General features: G+C 41.9%; 1 protein-coding gene across 4 annotated transcripts in view; it reads right to left on the minus strand.

Annotated features, from left to right (window-relative positions):
* Positions 1-22,713, minus strand: part of DOCK11 (dedicator of cytokinesis 11) — a 328,799-nt gene that overhangs the window by 23,622 nt on the left and 282,464 nt on the right. For all 4 annotated transcript variants that reach the window (XM_060182487.1, XM_060182486.1, XM_007530393.3 and 1 more), the window contains 2 exons: positions 18,387-18,493; positions 5,822-5,944 (listed from right to left, as the gene is read on the minus strand). In XM_060182487.1, coding sequence (XP_060038470.1) covers positions 5,822-5,944; positions 18,387-18,493 — 230 coding nt within the window. The remainder of the gene's footprint in view (positions 1-5,821; positions 5,945-18,386; positions 18,494-22,713) is intronic.

The following is a 22,713-nucleotide window of genomic DNA, read 5'->3' on the forward strand; positions in this document are numbered from 1 at the left end:
CTGCTCAGGTCTCGATTATGGTGTTGTTGGGAATTGAACCTGGGAACTCAGAGCCTCAGACATTGATGCTATCTCCCCACCCCAACAACTTTAGCTATAAGTGGAGAGTTTAAACAATCAAATGATAATTTGTCTCCAAACATCATGCTTTATTTCATACGTAGCTCAGTAGTAATATATACCTTTAAAATATTGCATTTAGTGACTACTATTTTCTCTATGTTCAACTGATTTGAACTGAAAGAGAAGTTTTAGCCTTTAGGCAGAGGGATAAGAATAAGCAATTGGTGCTAACACTATTGGAGATGGAAATAAAACTCAGACGCAAAAATAAGTAATAGGTCCGGGAGACAGCACAGTAGGGATACAAACAGAATGCCATGCCTGAGGCTCTGAGATCCCAAATTCAAACTCAGGCACCACCCACAACTAGAGCTGAACAGAGTTCTGGTTTTAAAAAAAATAGTGCAGATGAAGATTTGGGGGTGTCTGTTTTCTAGATAGCTATTAGGCTATTTTTAGTTATATTCCAAAGGGCCAATGACTATACTAGTTTGTTGTTGTTGTTGTTCTCTGAGCCTGGAAGCCTCTTGCCCTATGGTTTTTGTCAGTGTTTCCTTTTTATAAATAAAAAAATAAAAATAAATAAATAAATAAGAAGTAAAAGGTCATATAGTCAGCTTCAGTAAAGAGAGCTTTTAGACAAGTTCATATTTTTTCAAGAATGTATTCTCTTTTGTATACACAGAAAATAGAAGTACACTGACTAGTATAAAAATTTGAAATGACAAGTTGAGGAACAACAGAAAATATTTGCTAGTCACAGATCAGATAAAGCTTCACCTTCAAAGGATATAAAGGGGCCAGCAAAAAGATTCACCTGGATAGTGCACTGGGTACGACCCAGGCAACAATCCCAGTCTCATTACATTAAAGGTGCTATGATCTCTTTTACTCTCTCTCTATGTGTCTCTATAGAAATAAATAAATAAATAAATGCAAAGAACCCTCCCAATTCAAGAACAAAAAGACAAACAGCCCAATTTTAAAATATGCAAAGGGCTGAAATAGAACTTTATCCAAAGAAGATGTCTAAATGATCAAGAAGTACATACAGAGATGTTAACAAAAAAAAAAGAAAGAAAAGAATCATTGTTCATTAAGAAAAATCAAAACCAAACCAGAAACAAATGTGACAGCTCCTCACATCTGTTAGGCTGATTTTAGTAAAACAAAACAAAACAAAACAAACAACAACAAAAAAAAACAAGAGCAATGCTAGTGTTGGTCAGAGTGTGGAATGCGTACACAGCAGGTATAAGGGAAAATAGTTTGATGATTACTCAAAAAAGTTAAACACAGGGACCGGATGGTGGTACACTCAGCGGAGCACATATGTTAACCACATGCCAGGAAGACTTGGTTCAAACTCCCACTTGTAGAAGAAGGGGACGCTTTACAAGTGGTGGAGGAGTGCTGCAGATGTGTCTTCCACTCTCTGCATCCCTCTCTCTCTCCCCCCCTTTACTGTCTGTCAGAATAGAAAAGACAATACAAAACAAAACAATCAAACAAAAACCAGCCAGCAGGAGTGGTGGATCGGTGCAGGCACCGAGCACCAGTGATAACCCTGGTGGCAAACAAACCCACCAGCAAGTGTGCTGTGTACTCTTACATAAAGATAAAGGGAAGTAGGGGCCGGGTGGTGGCACACCTGGTTGAGTGCACAGGTTACAATGTGCAAGGACCTGGGTTTGTGCCCCCCCCCCTGCAGGGGCAAAGCTTTGCAAGTGGTGAAGCAGGGCTGCGGGTGTCTCTCTGTCTCTCCCCCTTTCCTTCCCTAACTGCCCTTCTTTCTCAATTTCTGGCTATTTCTATCCAATAAATAGATAAATAAATAAAGATAATAAAAAAATTTTAAAAAGATAAAACAGAACACATGTCCATAAAGAACCTTCTACTTAAAAATTATACATATTTGGGAGTCACGGTAGCGCAATGGGTTAAGCGCATGTGGCACAAAGCACAAGGACTGGCCTAAGGATCCTGGTTCGAGCCCAGGCTACCCACCTGCAGGGGAGTCACTTCACAAGTGGTGAAGCAGGTCTGCAGGTGTCTATCTTTCTCTCCCCCTCTCTGTCTTCCCCTCCTCTCTCCATTTCTCTCTGTCCTATCCAACAATGACATCAATAACAACAGTAATAATTATAACAACAATAACAAACAAGGGCAACAAAAGGGAAATAAATAAATAAATAAATATAAAAAATTATAAATATTTTTGTTTAGTTTGGATGACAGAGATACAGAGAAATACGCACGGAGAGACCAGGCACAGCTCACCTCTGGCTTACAGTGGTGTAGGGGATTAAACCTGGGACTCTGCAGCCTCAAGCATACACATCTTCCCCGCCCTTCCATTTTTTATTTGTGATTAAAAGTGGGTTACAATATTTTAAGATTACAATGTATAGTTCTACACCACCAGGCATGAAAGTCTTTTTGTAGAACCATTATACTATCTCCCCTGCACCAGAAACTACAATTTTTATAGCAGCATTTTTTCCTAATGACCCACAAGTGGAAGCAACTCCAGTGTCTGTCCGGGGATTAAATGGATACAAAATTGTGATCTGTCAAGACAAGAGAATAACACTCAGCAATGGAAAGAAAAGAAGTCCACATGCAAACATCACTTTGGATGAGATGCTGAATATCATACCAAGTGAAAGATTTAGACAAGAAAGGTCACACTGTCCATTAATCTCTCTCTCTCTTTTAATTTTTTAATTTTATTTATTTATTTTCATTTGCCAGAGCACTGCTCAGTTCTGGCTTATGGTAGTGCGGGGGATTGAACCTGAGACTTTGGAGCCTCAGGCACGACAGTTGCTTTGCATAACCATTATGCTTTCTACCCCCAACCTCTTTTTATTTTTTAAAAATCTTTATTTATTTGGATAGAAACAGCCAGAAATTGAGAAGGGAAGGGCGTGATAGGGAGGAAGAGAGACAGAGAGACACCTGCAACATTGCTTCACGACTCGCAAGAGCTTTCCCCCTGCTGGTGGGAACTAGGGGGCTTGAACCCTAGTCTTTGTGCATTGTAACATGTGCATCCAACCAGGTGCACTGCCACCTGTCCCCTTAATCTCTTTTTATAACAGATCTCAAGTAGACAAAGCCAGAAAGATAAACAGCAAGTTAGTGGTTACTGGCGGACAGTAGGTGTGGAGGTGAGTGATTACTTTATGGGCATAGGTTAATGAAAAAACCATCGGCAAACTAGGGAGGCGGTGGGGGCACACTATCATGAATGCGTCAAATGCCACTGAAGTGTACTTTCAAATGGTTAGTTGTGGGCTGGAGAGATAGCATAATGGTTCTGCACAGATACTTTTGTGCTTGAGGATATGAGCTCCCAGGTTCAATCTGCAACACCATTATACCATCATGAGCCAGAGCTGAACAGAAGAATGGGAAGGAGAAATAGAAGGAAGAGGAAAAAAAAGAAAACAAAAATAAATTGCTTACTAGTACATTAACTGAATATCAACTCAGTTAAAACAGGAGGACAGGGAGAAGTTCTTATTCCAAATTCTTTCCATAGGATTTTGTGTCACTGAGTTCTATTTGAGGGACATTTCCCTTACTTTTGAGGTTGCTCTAACATTTTTCATTCCACTTCATAAAGGTCTCCTGAAAAACTATACAGTGGAATCTTAGAGGCATTCAAGAGTATTTCTTCGGAGCCTCAGGCTTGAGAATCTCTTTGCAGAACCATTATGTTATCTACTCCCACAAGGATCTCTTTCTCTTTTTAAGGTTTTTAAAATTTTAGTACTGGATAGAGACAGCAATAGTTGTTTATTATATCACTGTTTTTTTCCCAGTTGTTATTGTGGTGACTTTGGTTTACCGTGCTGTTTTGTTTTAGCGTTTCACACCTCTTCCTGTTGTTGTGACCACATCCTACCCACTACCAACTAACTTGTATTAACAGTGCTAGCTGGTAGACTCAGCTGGCCTACTCTTCACCAGCAGGCCTCATAGTATTGTCTCTGCCTCCTTTATTGTCATCTGTCACTAGCTGTAGCCTCTCTGGCCAAGCACGAAAAGTAAAAACATGCCTGTCTCTTCCTGGGACAACATGGAAATCCATCTGCTTTGTTTTTTCCCCCACCACCAGGTTTATTGCTGAGGCTTAGTGCCTACATCTTTGTTCTTGGCAGTCTTTTTCTCTTTTCTTTTCTTTTTCTTTTTTGCCTCCAGGGTTATTGCAGGCTCAGTGCCTGCAGGACGAATCCACTTTTCCTGGAGGCCATTTTTTTTTCTTTTTGGTTGTTGCCCTTATTGCTTGTGTTGTTGCTATTATTGTTATTGTTGTTACTGAATAGGACAGAAAGAAACTGAGAGAGGAGGGGAAGACAGAGAGGGGGAAAGAAAGATAAGCACCTGCAGACCTGCTTTACCATTTGTGAAGTGACCCCCCTGCAGGCAGGGAGCCGGGGCTCGAACCGGGATCCCTACTCTTATCCCATGGCTTTGCCAGGTCCTTGTGCTTCGTGCCACGTGCCCATGTGCGCCTAGCCTGCTGCGCTACTGTCCAGCCCTCTCTCTTTTCTTTCCTTTTCCTTTCTTTTCTTCTTTTTCTTTCTCCTTCCTTCCTCCTTCCCTCCCTTTCTTCCTTTCTCTTAGATGGACAGAGAGAAACGGAGAGAGGAGGAATGAGGAGACATATTTGTCACACTGCTCCACTGTTCATCAAGCTTCTCCCCTGCAGGGGCCTAAACCCACGTCCTTGTACATGTAGCTTGTGCATTCTAAGAGGTATGCTGCCACCTGGCTCTTTTGCTGGGTTTTTTATAGTTAAGGTTTAGTGACAACAACACTGACATTTGTTGTTGTTGTTAGTTGGAAAGGAGGAAAATGGCTAAATAATTGTTGTTTTCAGAAACACTGACAGAATCTAAAGGTCAGTTTATATTCTTGATGTTTCACTCCTAATTTCAACTGGAAATTTATGTGACTATAAGGCAGAATCCTAACCTTAGGATTTTATTTAATGAGAGAATAAAAGAGACCACATCACTTAAGTTTCTTTTAAAATATTTTAATTAATTAATTTATTAGAAACAGAGAGAAATTTAGAGGGGAGGCAGAGAGACAGAGAGATATCTGCAGGCCTGCTTCACCACTCCTAAAGCTTTCCCCCTGCAAGTGGGGATCAGGGGCTTGTACCTGGGTCCTTGTGCATTGTAACGTGTGCAATTACCCAGGTGTTCCACTGCCTAGCTCCTTCTTTTAAAATATTTTTTTAGCCTTATTTCATTTGATAGAACAAAGAGAAACCGAGGAGAAAAGGGAGTGGAGAAGGATAGAAAGACAGAGAGATACCTGCAGCCATGCTTCACCACCTGTGAAGCTTTCTCCTTGCAGGTGGGGACTAGGGGGGGTTGAACCTGGATCCTTGTGCATTGTAACACATGTACTTAATGAGGTTTACTACCACTCACTCGGTCCCTGAAGTTTCCTTCAATGCAGTGGAGGCCTAGTTCAAACCTGGGTCATGTGTATGGCAAAGCGTTGCACTATCCAGTGACCTATTCTGTTATTAGCATTTTTTTAAAAATTACTTTACAGTTGGATACAGGTGCCAAAATGATACACCAAGTCTATATACCCCAAGATAATATACATATGTCACAATATAATTAATTTTCTGTTCTTCAGAGGGTACATTATAGAGTGATTATGAGATAGCTGCATCATTCTTTTCCAAAATCAAAAGAAAATACAGTTCAGTGCTTAAATTACCTACCTCGAATTCACGACGCTTCTCATAGATTGGAATGATCAACTTGGAGATCTCAGAAATAACTTCATAGCGTTCTGCCTTCCACAGTCCGTCCACACATTGTTCTAGCAATTCTAGCAAAACTTCCTGCATTAAGAGAAACAAAAAATGCAAACAGGGATTAGAAATAGTTTTAGAGTTCTGGACAAATAATGTTCGATCCATTTTTTTTATTGTTCTAGTTATTATTGTTGTTGTTATTGATGTCATCGTTGTTAGGACAGAGAGAAATGGAGAGAAGAGGGGAAGACAGAGAGAAGGAGAGAAAGACAGACACCTGCAGATCTGCTTCACCGCCTGTGAAGCAACTCCCTTGCAGGTGGGGAGCTGGGGGCTTGAACCGGGATCCTTACGTTGGTCCTTGCACTTGGCGCCACGCGCACTTAACCCGCTGTGCTACTGCCCAACTCCTGTTCCATTTTTTAAAATATTTAATTCCCTTTTTTTGCCCTTGTTTTTTTTTAAATTGTTGTTCTTATTATTGATGCCATTGTTGTTGGACAGGACAGAGAGAAATGGAGAAAGGAGAAGACAGAGAAGGAGAGAGAAAGACACCTGCAGACCTGCTTCACCGCTTGTGAAGCGACTCCCCTGCAAGTGGGGAGCCAGAGGCTCGAACCAGGATCCTTATGCTAGTCCTTGCACTTTGCGCCACCTGTCCTTAATCCTCTGCACTACCACCAGACTCCCTGTTCGAGCCATTTTAAGCTAATCAAGATCAAACAATGTACCATATATTTTTAAAAGAATTTATTTATTTATTCATGAGAGAGATAGGAGGAAAGAAAGAACCAGACATCACTCTGGTACATGTGCTTCTGTGGATCGAACTCGGGACCTCATGGTTGAGAATCCAATGCTTTATCCACTTCACCACCTCCAGGACCACACAATGTACCATATTTAATGACATGCACAGAAGTAATAAACTTGTATGATTTATTTTCTAAATGAATTATTCAAAATTGAAACTTTTTTTTATTTTAAAAACAAAACAAAACGAACAAACAAAAACAGATTTGCCACTGGATCCAGTATATTCTCTCCTGGGTTATCTATTATAGGTACACAAAAACATTAATCCAAATGGAGCTTGAAGAAATCATATTAAGTGAGCTATGTCAGAAACAAAAGGATGGATGTGGGACGATCTCGCTCATAGACAGAAGTTGAAAAACAAGATCAGAAGTGAAAACACTAAGCAGAACTTGGACTGGAGTTGGTGGATTGCACTAAAGTAAAAGACTCTGGGGTTGGGTGGTGGGGGAGGGTTTAAGTCCTGGAACATGATGGCAGAGGAGGACCCAGTGGGGGTTGAATTGGTATGTGGAAAACTGGAAAATGGTATGCATGCACAAACTATTGTGTTTTGCTGTCAAATGTAAACCATTAGTCCCCCAAGAAAGAAATTAAAAAAAAAAAAACAAAAGAAAAGCTAAAATAAACAAACACACACCAATCAAAAATAACAGCTGTACTCATTCCTATGTTCACTGTAGTACCATTTACATTAGATAAGATTGGGAAACAACTCAAGTGCTCAATTGCAGAGGAGTCACTAAGGAAGTTGTGGTATACTACTCAGCATAAGAAAAGATGTGTGAACTTTTGCTACAACATGGATGGAACTGGAAGGCATCGTAATAAGTGAAATCAATCACAAGGAGAAAGACAAATACTAGATCATCTCACTCCCTACTAGGGTTTAAGAAATTTAAGAAACAAAGTGAGTGAACAGACAAGGTGAGACAGATAGAAGCCCTTGAACTATGTCTGCAGATCTGGGGTTGTTGAGGGTAGAGTGGGGAAGGATCCTGAAAGGAATAAAACATTTGGGTTTGATATTTTGGTGGTAGGTGAAATTTCACACTCTGGGGAGGTGTGAAACCATACCCCAGAGACAATAACCGACTTATAAAACATCTCAATAAAATTGGTTTTTGAATATAAGATAAAAACAGGCAGAGAGTGAGAAGGATAAGAGCAAGGAGGGGAGACGGAAGGAGAGAGGGGGGAGAGGAAGAAGAGAGAAAGAGGGAGAGAGAGAGAAAGGGGGAGAGAGAGGGAGGGAGGGAGGGGGGAGAGAGAGAAAGGGGGAGAGAGAGGGGGGAAGGGAGAGAAAGGGAGGGAGGGAGAGAGAGAGGAAGGGAGAGAGAGAGGAAGGGAGGAAGAGAGGAAGGGAGAGAGAGAGGAAGGGAGGAAGAGAGGAAGGGAGAGAGAGAGGAAGGGAGGGAGGGAGGGAGAGAGGAAGAGAGGGAGAGAGAGAGGAATGGAGGGAGAGAGAGAGGGAGAAAGAGAGAGAGGAAGGACGGGAGAGAGGGGAAGGGAGGGAGAGAGGGAGAGAGAGGAGAGAGATGAAGGGAGGGAGAGAGAGAGAGGAAGGGAGGGAGAGAGAGAGGAAGGGAAGGAGACAGAGAGAGAGAGGAAGGGAGAGAGAGACAGTGGAAGGGAGGGAGGGAGAGAGAAAGAAAGAGAGAGAGAGAGGAAGGGAGGGAGAGAGAGAAAGAGAGAGAGGAAGGGAGGGAAAGAGAGAGGGGAGAGGGGGGAAGGAAGGGAGAGAGAGGGAGGAAGGGAGAGAGAGATATCATAACACTTAAGCTTCTTTCAATGCAGTGGAGGCGTGACTTGAAACTGGATTGTGGGGGCCAGGTGGTAGAGTACCTGGTTGAGCACATGTGTTACAAGGCCCAAGGACCTGGGTTTAAGCCCCCAGTCCCCACCTACAGAGAGAAAGCTCTGTAAGTGGTGAAGCAGGGTTGCAGGTGTCACTCTGCCTCTCTTCCTCTCTATCTCCTCCTTCCCTCTTGATTTCTGATGGTCTCTAATCAATAAATAAATAAATAAATACAGATAATAATAAAAAAAATTTTAAAAACCCACAAAACTGGTTTGTGCACATGGCAAAGCAGTTCACTATCCCAGTGAGTTATTTTGTTGGCCTAATATATATATTAGGAATGTAACAAAAAAAAAGGTTATTTGTTATGGCAAGTCTAGGAAACTGATGCCCCTCTTTCTTTACCAATCTTCTTGGCTCATGATCAAGTTCTGCTAATTTTACTTCCTAAATATTTCTCAAGTCTGAACCTCCCTCTCCAATTCTGCTGTCATTCCTAAGGTTCAGGCTATCAAGATTTGTCTTGCACCAGAGCTTTCTGTCACCATCCAGGCACTGTCAAATGCATCTTTTGCCAAAGTGGTGAGGCATTCAATTAAAATGCAAACCAGACCACATCCCCCCCCCCCCTGACTCTCACATGGACTCCCTATCGCTCACAGAACAGAAGACAGGCTCTTTGATTTGGCACAGAAGCCTTTCGATGATCTGGCTGATGCTTCTATAATCACATCATCCATCATGCCCAGTCTTGTAGTTTATGCCCTAATAGTTATGAACTGTGAGCGGTCCCCTGAAGATACATGGTGTTGTCAACTCTGTGTTATTGTTTAGACCGTATCTTTGGTCTTTTAATCCCTTGCACTTGGTCACCCCTTCACAACTTCGGGGTGATCACTGCCAGGATTTTTCTCCTGATCAAGAGTACTAAGACACAAGATACCTTTCTCCTACCCTACAATCTGACAGGTGAGTATCACTGTATTCCTCGGCCATCATCTATATATCTGACTTGCCAAATAGCCTGTGATTCTTCAAAAGTAGGGGCAATATCTTACTAGTTTCTTCAGGAATTAGCAGGGTGTCAATCAGATGTTTATAAATGTCGCCACTTCTACAAATGATCTAGAGGGATAAAGAATAAGGAATTTTCCAATGAAGGGGATGGGTCATGGAACTCTGGTGGTGGGAACTTTATGGAATTGTACCACTGTTCTCTTATAATCTTGTTAATCATTATTAAATCACTAATGAAAGATGACAAAAGAAAAAGCAAGCAAAGCTACTTTCAGCAGCATGAAAATATTTCATTTATTAACAGTAAATACAGCAAAATATTTCTACCCTGAATATTGCTGAAGAAACTGAAAATAACCTACATAAATATCCACATATTGGAAGACTCAGGATTGTTAAGCTCCCCAATCTCCATGCAGTGACACATAAATTTAAAGAAAATCACTTGGGTAGTCATAATGGTTCTGCAAACAGACTTTGAAGCTTAAGGCTTCAAGGCCCCAGGTCCAATCCCCCACACCACTATAAGCCAGAGTTGAGAGCAGTAAAAAAAAAAGTAAATAAATAAAGAAAGAAAAAGCACTTAAAAAAAAAACCCAGCAGGCTATTTTGATCAAATAGACAAATTGAGATTCTATACAGGCATTTGAAGAACTCAGCATAGCCAAAGAGATTTTGAAAAAGAAGGAAGTGAAGGAGCTGAAACAACCTGGTGTTAATACTTGCTGTAGTTACCAAGACAGTGTGGTTGTGGTATCAAAAGAGACAAACAAAACAAAAAAGCAGAGTCCAAACATCGCCCACACACGCACAAGAACTGAAGTTTGACCAAGGTGTCAAGGTATGCAGTAGGGCACAAAGGAAATGTCTTCCTAAATGGAGTAGATCATAAAAAAAAAAGTGCTCATGCTCAGAAATAAAGTAGATAACCCAAACATAAAATCGGATACATGAAATACACATAAACATACAACTCAGACTTACAGAATAAAATAGAAGACAGCATCTCCACAATCTTGAGATAAACAAAGCTTTCTTGAGCCAGACATGAAAAAAGAAACCACTGAAGTGATGGTTTGGGGTCTGAAGGTGGTGCACTTGGTACAGTGTAAACAGGAACATGTTCGATGATGACGTGGGTTCAAGCCCCCTTTCCCCACCTGCATGGGGGGAAAGCTTCACAAGCAGTGGAGCAGTACTGCGGGCATCTTTTTTTTTTTTCTCTATGTCCCTCTCTTTCTCACTGTCTCACCTCTATCAGAAAGCAAAATAATAATTAAAAAAACCCACTCTGGTGGCAAAAAAAGAAAAGAGGCCTTCATCAAAACCAAAACCTTCTGCTCAATAAAACTTCCGTTGAAAGCATGAAAGTCCAAAACCAATGAATAAATCTGTAGCACTCATCTCAACAAAAGATTGAGACCCAGAATATTAAAAGAATTCACACAAAACAGTAAGAATGTGCACAATGTAATTACTAAACAGTATTGGCAAAAAGCTCAACAACCATTTCACACAATATGATTTATGAAAAAAAATAGCATATGGAAAAATGTTCAGCACTACAACTAATCATTAGGGAAATGCAAATACAAAATACAATGAGGTACTAAGGCATGCCTAGTAAAATGGCAAATGTTAAGGAAAAAAAAAAAACATGGTCCAATCACTCTGAAAAGCTCTTTGGCATTTTCTTATGTAGTTAGTATGCAATTTCCCTAGGATTCAGAAATTTAATGCCTATGTACTTGCCGTGAAAAATGAAATAGCAGATCCACACAAGGTCAAAGATAAGATGTTGAAAATAGCCTTATTCACAACACACACACACACACACACACACACACATACACACACACAAAATACAAACAAAACTAATATATTATGACAGAAATAAGATGGTGATGGTGGAAATGCTAGCTGAAAATGAGACAAAGGAGGGATCAGATATATTTTTGGTTTTAGAAATAAGTTACATAAGTGTATACAACTGTCAAAGTCCAGCAAACATCACTTAAGATGTATGGGCTGTATTGTATGTTAACTGCGTCTTTCTTCCTTCTTCCCTTCCTGCTTCCAGGGTTATCACTGGGCCTCAGTGCCAGCACCATGAATCCACTGCTCCTGGCAGCCATTTTTTTTTTTTGGATAGGAAAAAGACGAATTGAGAGAGGAGGGGGAGATAAAGAGGGGAAGAGAAAGACAGAAACCTGCAGACCTGCTTCACCACTCATGAAACATCCCCTTTGTAGGTGGGGAGCTGGCAGCTTGAACCTGGATCCTTGTGCAGATCCTTTCACTTCGTACTATGTGCGCTCATCTGGGTGCACCCCTTCCAGACCCCCTCTAACTGCACCTTTAAGATATTCGCATTAGGAGTGTGAAACTATAGCCCTGAAAATCCAGAATTTTGTAAACCACTATTAAATCACTAATACAAATTTCTTTAAAATTACTATGAATCATAAAAGGACTTTAAAAAAAAACAAGTTATATCTTATTATTGTTAGCTTAATACCTGTATTTGAATGCAGGTATTAAAGGGACAGTTCACATTTTCCACTTCGACAAAACTTGCCAATCAGTGTCAGTTATTTTTCCATTGGCTAGGGATGAGGAAGGAGCCTTAGCATGTACAGAGACATATAAAATGGCATTTCAAAGAACGTAGTTCCAGTCTGTCTATATCAGCTAAAAGAATGTATACTTTCTGGGAGTTGGTTGGTAGTGCAGCGGGTTAAACGCACATGGCACGAAGCACAAGGACCGGCAGGAGGATCCCGTTTCAGGCCCCCGGCCTCCTACCTGTACGGGAGTCGCTTCACAAACGGTGAAGCAGGTCTGCAGGTGTCTATCTTTCTCTCCCCTTCTCTATCTTCCCCTCCTTTCTCGATTTCTCTCTGTCCTATCCAACGACAGTAACAACAACAACAATAATAACCACAACAATGATAAAAACAATAAGGGTAACAAAAGGGAAAAAAATGGTCTCCAGGAGCGGTGGATTCATGGTGCAAGCACTGAGCCCCGGCAATAACCCTGGAGGCAAAAAAAAGGAATGTGTAATTTTTAGCTGCAGAATACAAGAGTTATAACAATTATGACTACACAGAAAATTGGTTGCACTCATGTGGAATCTAGAGAACTGATATACATGAACTTGCACAAAAAAAGAAAGAAAGAAAGAAAGAAAGAAAGAAAGAAAGAAAGAAAGAAAGATCCAAAACTGTTCTTAAGACTTGTGAGAACTACGGTGGTTATCTTTGGGAAGTGGGAGAGTGGGGACACAGAACTTTGCTGGTGAGTATGATGTAGAACTACACCCTGTAATCCCACAATCTTGTAACCCACTATTAATCGCAAACAAAAACTGAGGGGGTGTTAAAAGAAAATAGAGTATAGTTCTCCACTAATAAACAAATTCTACTGCACTCCTTAAGGATATAAAAAAGGGGTCAATCCCCATCCAAAAATGGGGAGAGGACATGGACAGAATATTCACCATAGAAGAGATCCAAAAGGCTGAGAAACACATGAAAAAATGTTCCAAGTCTTTGATTGTCAGCTAAATGCAAATAAACAATTCCTGTGAGAATGTCATACATCAGAAAAGGCAGCAGCAAGAAATGCTGGAGGGGTTGTGGCATCAAAGGAACCCTCCTGCACTGCTGGTGGGAATGTAAATTGGTTCACGCTCTGTGAGGAGCAGTCTGGAGAACTCTCAGAAATCTAGAAATGCCCAAAAATCCTGCAATTCCTCTCCTGAGGATATATCCTAAGAAAGTCAACACACCTATCCAAAAAGATTTGTGTATACCTATGTTCTTAGCAGCACAGTTTATAATACCTAAGACCTGGAAGCAACCCAGGTGTCCAACAACAGATGAGTGACTGAGCAGGTTGTGGTCTATATACACAAAGGAATACTACACAGCTATTAAAAATGGTGACTTCACCGTTTTCAGCCTATCTTGGATGGAGCTTGAAGAAATCAAGTTAAGTGAAATCAATCAGAAACGGAAGGATGAATATGGGATGATCTCACTCTCAGGTAGAAGTTGAAAAACAAGATCAGAAGAGAAAACACAAGTAGAGCCTGAACTGGAGTTGGTGTATTGCACCAAAGTAAAAGACTCTGGGATGGGTAGGGGGGAGAGTACAGGTCCAAAAAGGATGACAGAGGACCTAGTGGGGGTTGTGTTGTTATGTGGAAAACTGAGAAATGTTATGCATGTACAAACTATTCTATTTACTGTCAAATGTAAAACATTAAAAGAAAGGATAGAAAGAAAGAAAGAGAGAGAGAGAGAGAGAGAGAGAGAGAGAGAAGAGCCAAGTTGTCAAGTTCAGGTCATATCTATGGATAAGCTGAAGGTGCTCTTTGATAGCTAAAGATGCAACTTTGGTTGCAATGAACCAGTTCTCTCCCATCAACTTCCCCTGAATCTTTCTGCTGTTGGTTTAGAAAAAGTAGAGGCTTCTGGAAAAAAATCATGTGAACTAGCTTACCCAAGGCTCCCAAGTCAGAAATCGAACTGGGATTCAAGTTCAAGTATCTTGTTATGTTTCTGAATAATTCATTCAGTTTTAAATGTCAGCTCTTCTAGGTTGTGGGAGCATGAGGTAACCTCACTGCCAAGCAGGTCAGTGGCGAAGGCTGTCATTGATGGAGCACTTAGTGACTTACAGAGCGGCTTCAGATTTGTTGTGAGGGGAACAGGCTAGGAACACTATCTTTATTCTGCCGATGTTCAAACTCCATACAGAAATAGGAGGCAAGGCTCCTAGGTATCTCACTGTAGGTAAATGAACAGGAACTGACTTGAAATTTGCTTGTTATTTGTAGAGAACATCTGAGTGTCTCCCAGACACCTATCAAGGGGAGATGAGAGGTTGTGCCTATGTGTTAAAGGCTAGACTGTGAACCTTTCAACCCCCCCCAAGAAAACACTTGACAAAAGTATTAAGTTTATTCTTGTCTATGTCTGTTTCTTAATACATCTTTAATGAATATTAATGTATAATAGCTATTATATTTGTGATGCATGTATATATACTATATAATATGTATTTTTCCTTTTTTAGATTTTTATTTATAAAAAGGAAACACTGACAAAAACCATAGGATAAGAGGGGTACAACTCCATACAGTTCCCACCACCAGAACTCCGGATCCCATCCCCTCCCCTGAGAGCTTTCCTATTCTTTATCCCTCTGGGAGTATGGACCCAGGGTTATTATAGGGTGCAGAAGGTAGAAGGTCTGGCTTCTGTAATTGCTTCTCTGCTGAACATAGGCCTACTAACTATCTACAAAACGGAGACCCCCCAAATCTTCATCTGTAATATATATATATATATATATATATATATATATATATATATATATATATATATAGCTACCCCTTCAATTTTGCTTTTCTCCTTCCTTCCCTGCTTGTCTTTCAGTCTTTAACTATGGACTACTTAACAGTTCAGTCCTTCCCTTGCTGCTCTTCCCACAGAATCTCTCATCCTCATCTTACTTTGGCGTTCACATAGATAGGACTTTTGGAGGTAGATTTCTAATCCTCTTTACATTCAGTTCTGAATTTCCAGTGACGTGAAGGGTGTTTCTTCCGTTCCCCTCTTCTCTCCTCCATTCCCTGTCTATCTCCCTCCAGTACATCTTTCATTTCAGCTCCAAATGGATTTTCCTTCTGCCTTGCTTTAGTCTGATCTCTAGTCTGCTCGGAAACCTCTTGACAGCAACTCAACATTCTGTCAAATAGACATCCCAGGGGTGACAAGATCTGGCCTCCGAGCTACTATTCTCTTTGTGGAACTACTGGCTCAGCCGAGAGGACCCATGTGCTGTGTTCCAGACATGCCTCCTACCTTCCCATCTTTTGACCTTTGTCCCTGATCGTCTTCCCCCTTTAGCACATCTTCACAGTGTCCACATTCATTCAATGAGCTTGAACAATACCTCCCTTACTCTATCTCAGCTCAAAGATGTCTCTCACCTTTGACTTTGCAAGGATCACACTGCCTATATTATTCTAGTGGCATCATTTCGCAGTGATTCTCCCTTTCTTGAGCAGAATAACTTTCAGGCCAGGGACACTGGAAGTCAGTGACCAGTCATATTGAGTTACTGTCCAACTCTTACAATGCCAAGTTCAGATACTTGTTCATAAGTCTGCGTTTCCATAAATATATATTCACTGGCAAGCAAGTGATGTTTTCTAGTCATATGAAGTTCACAGCAGAAGTCTTCCATTTGAAAAGTATTTTTTAAAGTGTGCTCTGGGGCTGGCAAGATATCTCCCTTGTATAATACATTGGTTTGCCCTGTCTGCAATCTGGGTTCATGTCTGCACCCCGCCACACTGAAGGAAGCTTTGGTGCTGTGTTTGGGCTCTCTCTGTCTCTCTCTGTCTCTCTCTGTCTCTCTCTCCCTCTGTCTCTCTCACACTGAAGGAAGCTTTGGTGCTGTGTTCGGGCTCTCTCTGTCTCTCTCTCTCCCTCTCCCTCTCCCTCTCTCACATTGAAGGAAGATTTGGTGCTGTGTTCGGGCTTTCTCTCTCTCTCTAAAATAAAACTAAAAATAAATAAATAGCTAAAAATTTGGGAGATATTTTAAAAGCCCCTGTGCTGCCCCGGATGTGGCAAAGTGGATAAAGTGTTGGGTTTTGCTTAAGCATGAGATCCCAGGTTTAATTCCTGGCACTAATTATGGTGAAGCCAGGCTATCTCTATCTCACTAATTGATAAATCTATTTTTTAAAAATATACTCTGCTGGGCTAGGGAGACAGCATAAAGACTTTCATACCAGGGCTGGGTGGTGGTGCACCTGGTTAAGCGCACAGGTTATAGTGCACACGGACCCAGGTCCGAGCCCCCGTCTACACCTGCATGGGGAAGGCTTCACAAGTGGTGAAGCAGGGCTGCAGGTGTCTCTCAATCTCTCTCCTTTCTCTCTTGATTTCTGGCTGTCTCTATCCAATAAATAAAAATAAAAAATTTTGAAAAAGACTTTCATACCTGAAGCTCTGAGGCACCACGTTCAATCCCCGGCACCCCCATAAGCCAGAGCTGAGCAGTGTTCTGGCATTGCTGTCTCTCTTATTTCTCTGTATCTCTATTTAAATAAATACTTTTTTGTTTCTTTCTTCCCTTGTTATTGGATAGAGACAGAGAGAAATTGAGAAGGGAGGTGGAGACAGAGAGGGAAAGAGACAGAGAGAAACCTGCAGCTCTGCTTCACCACTCATGAAGCTTCTCCTCTGCAGGTGGGAACCAGGGGCTTGAACCTGGGTCCTTGTGCACTGTGATGTGTGTGCTTAACCAGGTGCGCCACCGCCTGCCCCCAGTAAATAAATACTTTTTTGAAAGAGCTTCTTCATTAAAAACAAAAAACTGCACAATGTGTGCTAAAACTTGAGTCTACAGGTAGCGGCTGAGTGCTTGAAACATGACCAGTGCAATTGAGAAAAATGAATTTTAATACTGAATGTAATCTTGACTAATTTGGATTTAAATGAAACAGCTAGGGACACACCTGGTTGAGTACACACACTAGTGTGTGTGAGGATCTGGGTTCACACACTTGTTCCTCGCCTGCAAGAGAGGGGCGCAATATCAGGAGCTGAAAGGCAGGTCTGTAGGCATTTGTTTTCTTTCTCCTTTTTTAAAAAGATTTTATTTACTTATTTATTTACTTATGAGAAATATAAGAGGAGAGAGAGGGAGAGAGAAAGAGAGAGAACGAACCAGACATCACTCTGGTACATGTGCTGGCAGGGATCGAAAATAGGACCTCATGCTTGACAGTCACAACAGTTTGCGGCGACCCACAACAGCAAGTAAAAAGACCTAAAAAAAAAAAAAGTCACCATAAAATGATACTTATATACTTTTCCCATATCTGGGAGCTACTTTCCTCTCTGATCCACCTTTCTAGTCCTATTTCCAACTCTGACACCATCTCCCCAGACAATACCTTTGGTCCACCTGCATGTTAGCTGTCAGCCTCAGGCAAAAATTAATAAAGTCCTAGGGCCCTTGGAATATACCTAAAATAGACCTACTAGACTTTTCCAAAATGGAGACCCCCAAAACTCATCTTCTATATTCTTGGCTTTAGGCTCCTGATTATTAAACAATTTGTTCTGCTTTATATCTTAATGCTTTTTCAGCCACCAAGTTGCAGATGCTGCCATGATGCCAACCTGACTTCCCTGGACAGAGGACCTCACCAATGTGTCCTGGACCCCCACCTCTCCAGAGCCCTGCCCCACTAGGGAAAGATAGGGATAGGCTGGGAGTTTGGATCGACCTGCCAATGTCCATGCCCAGCAGAGAAGCAATTACAGAAGCCAGACCTTCCACCTTCTGCATCCCATAATGACCCTGGCTGGGTCCATGCTTTCAGAGGGATAAAAGAATAGGTAAGCTTTCAAGGGAGGGGATAGGATACAGAACTCTGGTGATGGAAACTATGTGGAATTGTACCTCTCTTATCCTATGGTCTTGTCGATATCTCTTATTAAATAAATGAATTAATAACAATAAAAAAAACATTGACTCTGCCTAGCTGATATATTGTCAACTATCCTATTTTTTATGGATATTTGGCCAAAGTTTCCCTGACTTCTTCAACCCCCATCTCGTCACTGGAATGGTGGGTAGAGAATGAGAAATGTACTTCTAAAACCAGACAGGAGAAACAGTTGCAGAGATGGGGCCTCACATTCCAAACAAGGACCTCTTCTCCCTGCGCAGTTTTAATGCTCTAGTTCATCACCCTTAGTTATCCTCCAGCGTCAGTTGCTGGCAATAATTTTTAAACAAAAATAATTTTGTAAAGAAGCTAAATTGATATAGCCAGTGGTGCAGGCCTTGGAATCTTACTTCGCTATAGTGGACATCCATCATTCCAGCATCTTCTTTCATTGCTCCTTCTTCATCTATATTGGGAGTAATTTTCTTAAAGGCTGAACATCCACTAGGGAATAATTCTGTGTGAATAGAAAACAGTGAGGCACATTAATTTCTAAAGAAAGAAAAAAACTGCTTGTAGGTAACAGTCCTACAAAGAGTAGTTACTTTTAATATATGCACATACATTATTTATTTATTGAGTAGAGACAGAGAGGAAAGGAGATAGAATCTAGAGGAAAGGAGATAGAAAAGGAGAGAGAAAGAGAAATACCTGCAACACTGCTTCACTACCAACCCCTGCAGGTAGGGACCATGGGCTTGAATGTGGGTCCTTGTGCACTCTAATATATGCACTCTGCACTCAACCAGATATACCACCATCTGGCCCCTGAGAATGGTTACTTTTTTTTTTTTGTCTCCAGGGTTATAGCTGGGGCTCAGTGCCTGCACTGCTCCTGGAGGCCATCTTCCTTCTATTGTTGTTTTTTGTTGCTATTACTGTTACTGCTGTTGTTTGTTGTTGGATAGGACAGAGAGAAATCGAGAGAGAAGGGGAAACCAGAGAGGGCGAGAGAAAGACAGATACCGCAGACCTGCTTCACTGCTTGTGAAGCGACCCCCCTGTAGGTGGGGAGCTGGGTACTCAAAATTCGGAGCCTTGCACCTGTCCTTGCACTTCACACTATGTGCTTAACCTGGAGTGCCACTGTCCAGCCCTGGAGAATGGTTACTTTTTAAACATATTTTTGATGGCCCAAGTCATGAAGTGTAATTTCCAGTTATAAAAATTTCCACCTATTACACCAACCTTTTGCTCCCAAAAGAATGAGCTCAAGTGTTTCACAAGGAAGTTTCACCATCAATCAACGAGTAAGATTCACCTTCCATAGTCAGGATAGTAACTACTTCCCCAGTGTAATCTGACAATTATGGATGTGTTTCTATGCTATCACTCAAACAAGGAGGATGTGCACTTTTCTGGTGATTGCTGAGTGATCTTTTGTAATCATCCCCAGTTCCTGATCTCCCTGGTGAATTAGAAGAAGTGGGCCAGCCAATGGAAAGCCTAGCCTAGGACAGAAATATGATTCCCAAGGATTCCGGACTTGGAAGAGGTGGAGGGTGAGGACGTTGGGTTTCCAGTGCACAGTGGTGAAGAGGGACTTGGGTGGATGGTTGAAGTGGTGACATGAAATGCAATTGTAAAGAGCTGAGAATTGACGGAGTGTAGCATCTACGAAAGAATTAGTATGCCCAAATACATCTGCTATCTAGAGAGACTAGCTTTCCTAAGATTGAGCAATGTAACTGTTACTAGGTGGGATAGTAAAGGAACTCTTTAGCTGGATCTCTGGAGAGAAGGGATAAAGCTCACACTGAGGGTAGCTGCATTAAGACTGTGGACCAAATTGTTCCTTATATACTCAAGCAAAAATCTAGGGAGAGAAGGCCATGTGCTTGTGCTATGAGTTCTGAGCCAAGGGGTCATGGACACACACACACACACACACACACACACACACACACACACACACACACACACACACACACGTATGGCACTGCTTTAACCCCTTATCTAACTAGGCTACCATTTTGGAGTTAAGGAAAATGCAGCCTCCTCCAAACAATTTTCTAGCCAGTGGAAAGTCACAAGTGTTGATAGAGGTTGGCTACAAGGAGACACATTACTGTTTGTTGTTCTAAAGCCTTCCTGCCGATGATGCTTAAACAATAACCTGTTCACAACCACACATCTGGCAGTAATCTTCCTGGGGGTTAAGAGCTGGGGGTGAGAGAAGAAAGGGTGAAGAAATCAGCTCACTCATGTATTTTTGTTTTTGTCTTCTTTGCTGTTGGACTTGGCTCTTTAATGTTTTCAAAGCAAACATCGTGGAATGTTCTGTCAATATTTTCTTCTATGTATTTTATGGTTTCTGGTCTAATGTTCAAGTTGTTTTTATCCATTTGGAGTTGACTTTTGTGCATGGTGATATGTGGTGGTCCTGCTTCAATCTTCTGCACAATTTTTAAATATATTATTAATTTACTGGATAGAGACAGAAATTGAGGAGGGGGGCATAGAAAGAGAGCAAGACAGAGAGACACCTGCAGCACTGCTTCACCACATGAGAAGCTTTCCCCCAACCCCTGCAGGTGGGGACCCAATCGGTGCTTGAACCCAGGGCCTTGTACATCATAGCGTGTGCTCAACCAGGTGCACCACTGCCTGGACCAATTCTTCTGCACATTTTATCCTAATTTTCTCAACATCATTTGTTGAAAAGATTCTCCTGGGGCAGGGGGTGGGGTGGGTGGTAGCACACTGGATTAAGTGCACATAGTGAGAAGCACAAGGACCAGTGCAAAGATCCTGGTTCAAGCCCCTGCCTCCCCACCTGCGGGGGTTGGGGGTGTGACAACACACACCTTACAAACAGTGAAGCAGGTCTGCAGGTGTCTATCTTTCTCTCCCCCTCCTCTCTCCATTTCTCTCTGTCTTATCCAACAATAACAATAGCAGCAACAACAATAATAATAACAGCAACAACAACAATGGAAAATGGCCTCCAGAAGCAGTGGATTCATAGTGCAGGCACTGAGCCCCAGCGATAACCCTGGAGGGGAAAAAAAACAAACAAACAGAAACAAGATTCTCCTGTCTCCATTTAATGTGGGCCTCCTTGTCAAAAGACAGTTGTCCATAGGTGAGGGAGCTTATTTCTGTGCTCTCAATTCTATTCCACTAGTCTGTGAGTATAGCAACTGTCCTATGGAATGCATGGTAAAGGCAGTTATGGTATATATACACAAAGGGATACTACTCAACTGTAATATATGTGTGTGTGTGTCTTTTTTTTTTTCCTTATTAACCAGAGCACTTCTCAGCAATGACTTATGGTGGTGCGGGGGGTGGGGGAGTGAAACTGGGACTCGGGAGCCTCAGACTTGATAGTCTCTTTGCATAACCATTATGCTATCTAATCCTACCCGATGTCCCCTTTTCTATACCTTGGATGGAACTTGAAGGAATCTATTTAAGTGAGATAGCCTGGAGAAGAAGGATGAACCCCAGATGATCTCACTTACAGGTGAATTTAAGAAGCAAAGCAAGAAAAATGAAATACAGGGTGAAGCATGGACTGAGTTCAGTGTACTGCACTGGGTGAAAAGTAGATGGGGGGTGTTGAATATCCAGTGCATGTGTGTTGGAGAATTATACAGATGCAGGTTTTGCCACTCCCTGCGCCCTTTTCAACCAATCCTGTCCCAACACGTCACTCCTGGTGGTTGCCCAATAAAGCCCTCCCACTTCCTCTCTCTCTCTCTCTCTCTCTCTCTCTCTCTCTCTCTCTCTCTCTCGGCGCCCCCTCTCTCTCCCTCTCTCTCCCTCTCCCTCTCCCTCTCCCTCTCCCTCTCTCTCTCTGCCCTGGGTGGTGAGGTATCGGGGACGGTCATTTTCGGCTGACTCCACGTGGCCTGAGCCACCCCCTCCTGATCCAATAATAAAGATTTGTGTACCCCATTTGCTTCAGATCTCCTCTCTCTCTTCTCTGCGGCGCAGCCCGACACATGGGGTCTGTAGGCAGCACAGTGGATAAACCATTAGACTCTCAAGTATGAACTTAATTCCTGAGTTCAACCCCTGGCAGCACATGTACCAGAGTGATGTCTGGTTGGTCTCTGTCTCTCTCTCTCTCTCCTCTCTCCTCTCTCTTCTATCCCTCTCATTAATAAGTAAATAAAACTATATTTTACAAAATGAATATCCAATGCAGGAAGGGGAAGGGAGACTTGGATTGGTGGAAGGTGTGGTAGGCAGACACCTGTCATAGGGTGTATCAACTGTCTGGTCAACCATTATTTACCCATTAAAATATTTTTTAAAGAAACCACATCGTAAAGAGACACTGAAGACAGCCTGGCACACACTTGGTTTCTGAAGATAATCACCTGGATTACAGACCTCTAGGCAAGTTCTAGTAGAAGAGTTGGACCACAGGATAAGGAGCTTGCACCGGAATGTAAATCAAATAAATTCATCACTTCCTTCCTCAACTCAGTCTTTCTATGAAAAGTCAAAGTCACCTGAGTTAAAAGATATGTTTTGTGACATAGCTGATTTGCATTCCAGCTAATAGTCCTTATCTTCTTGTGGGTAACTGTCCTCAAACCAGCAGCTGGACTATGTGGCATTCTTTTCAGTAGAACTCTGGGTGATAGCTGGGTGAAGGAGCCCCGGCTGATCCTCTCTATGGAGGCAGCCCTTAGGTGGAAAGGAAGAGGGTCCTTGAAACTT

The sequence above is a fragment of the Erinaceus europaeus genome, chromosome X (assembly GCF_950295315.1).
Source record: "Erinaceus europaeus chromosome X, mEriEur2.1, whole genome shotgun sequence".
NCBI classification, from domain to species: Eukaryota; Metazoa; Chordata; class Mammalia; order Eulipotyphla; family Erinaceidae; genus Erinaceus; species Erinaceus europaeus.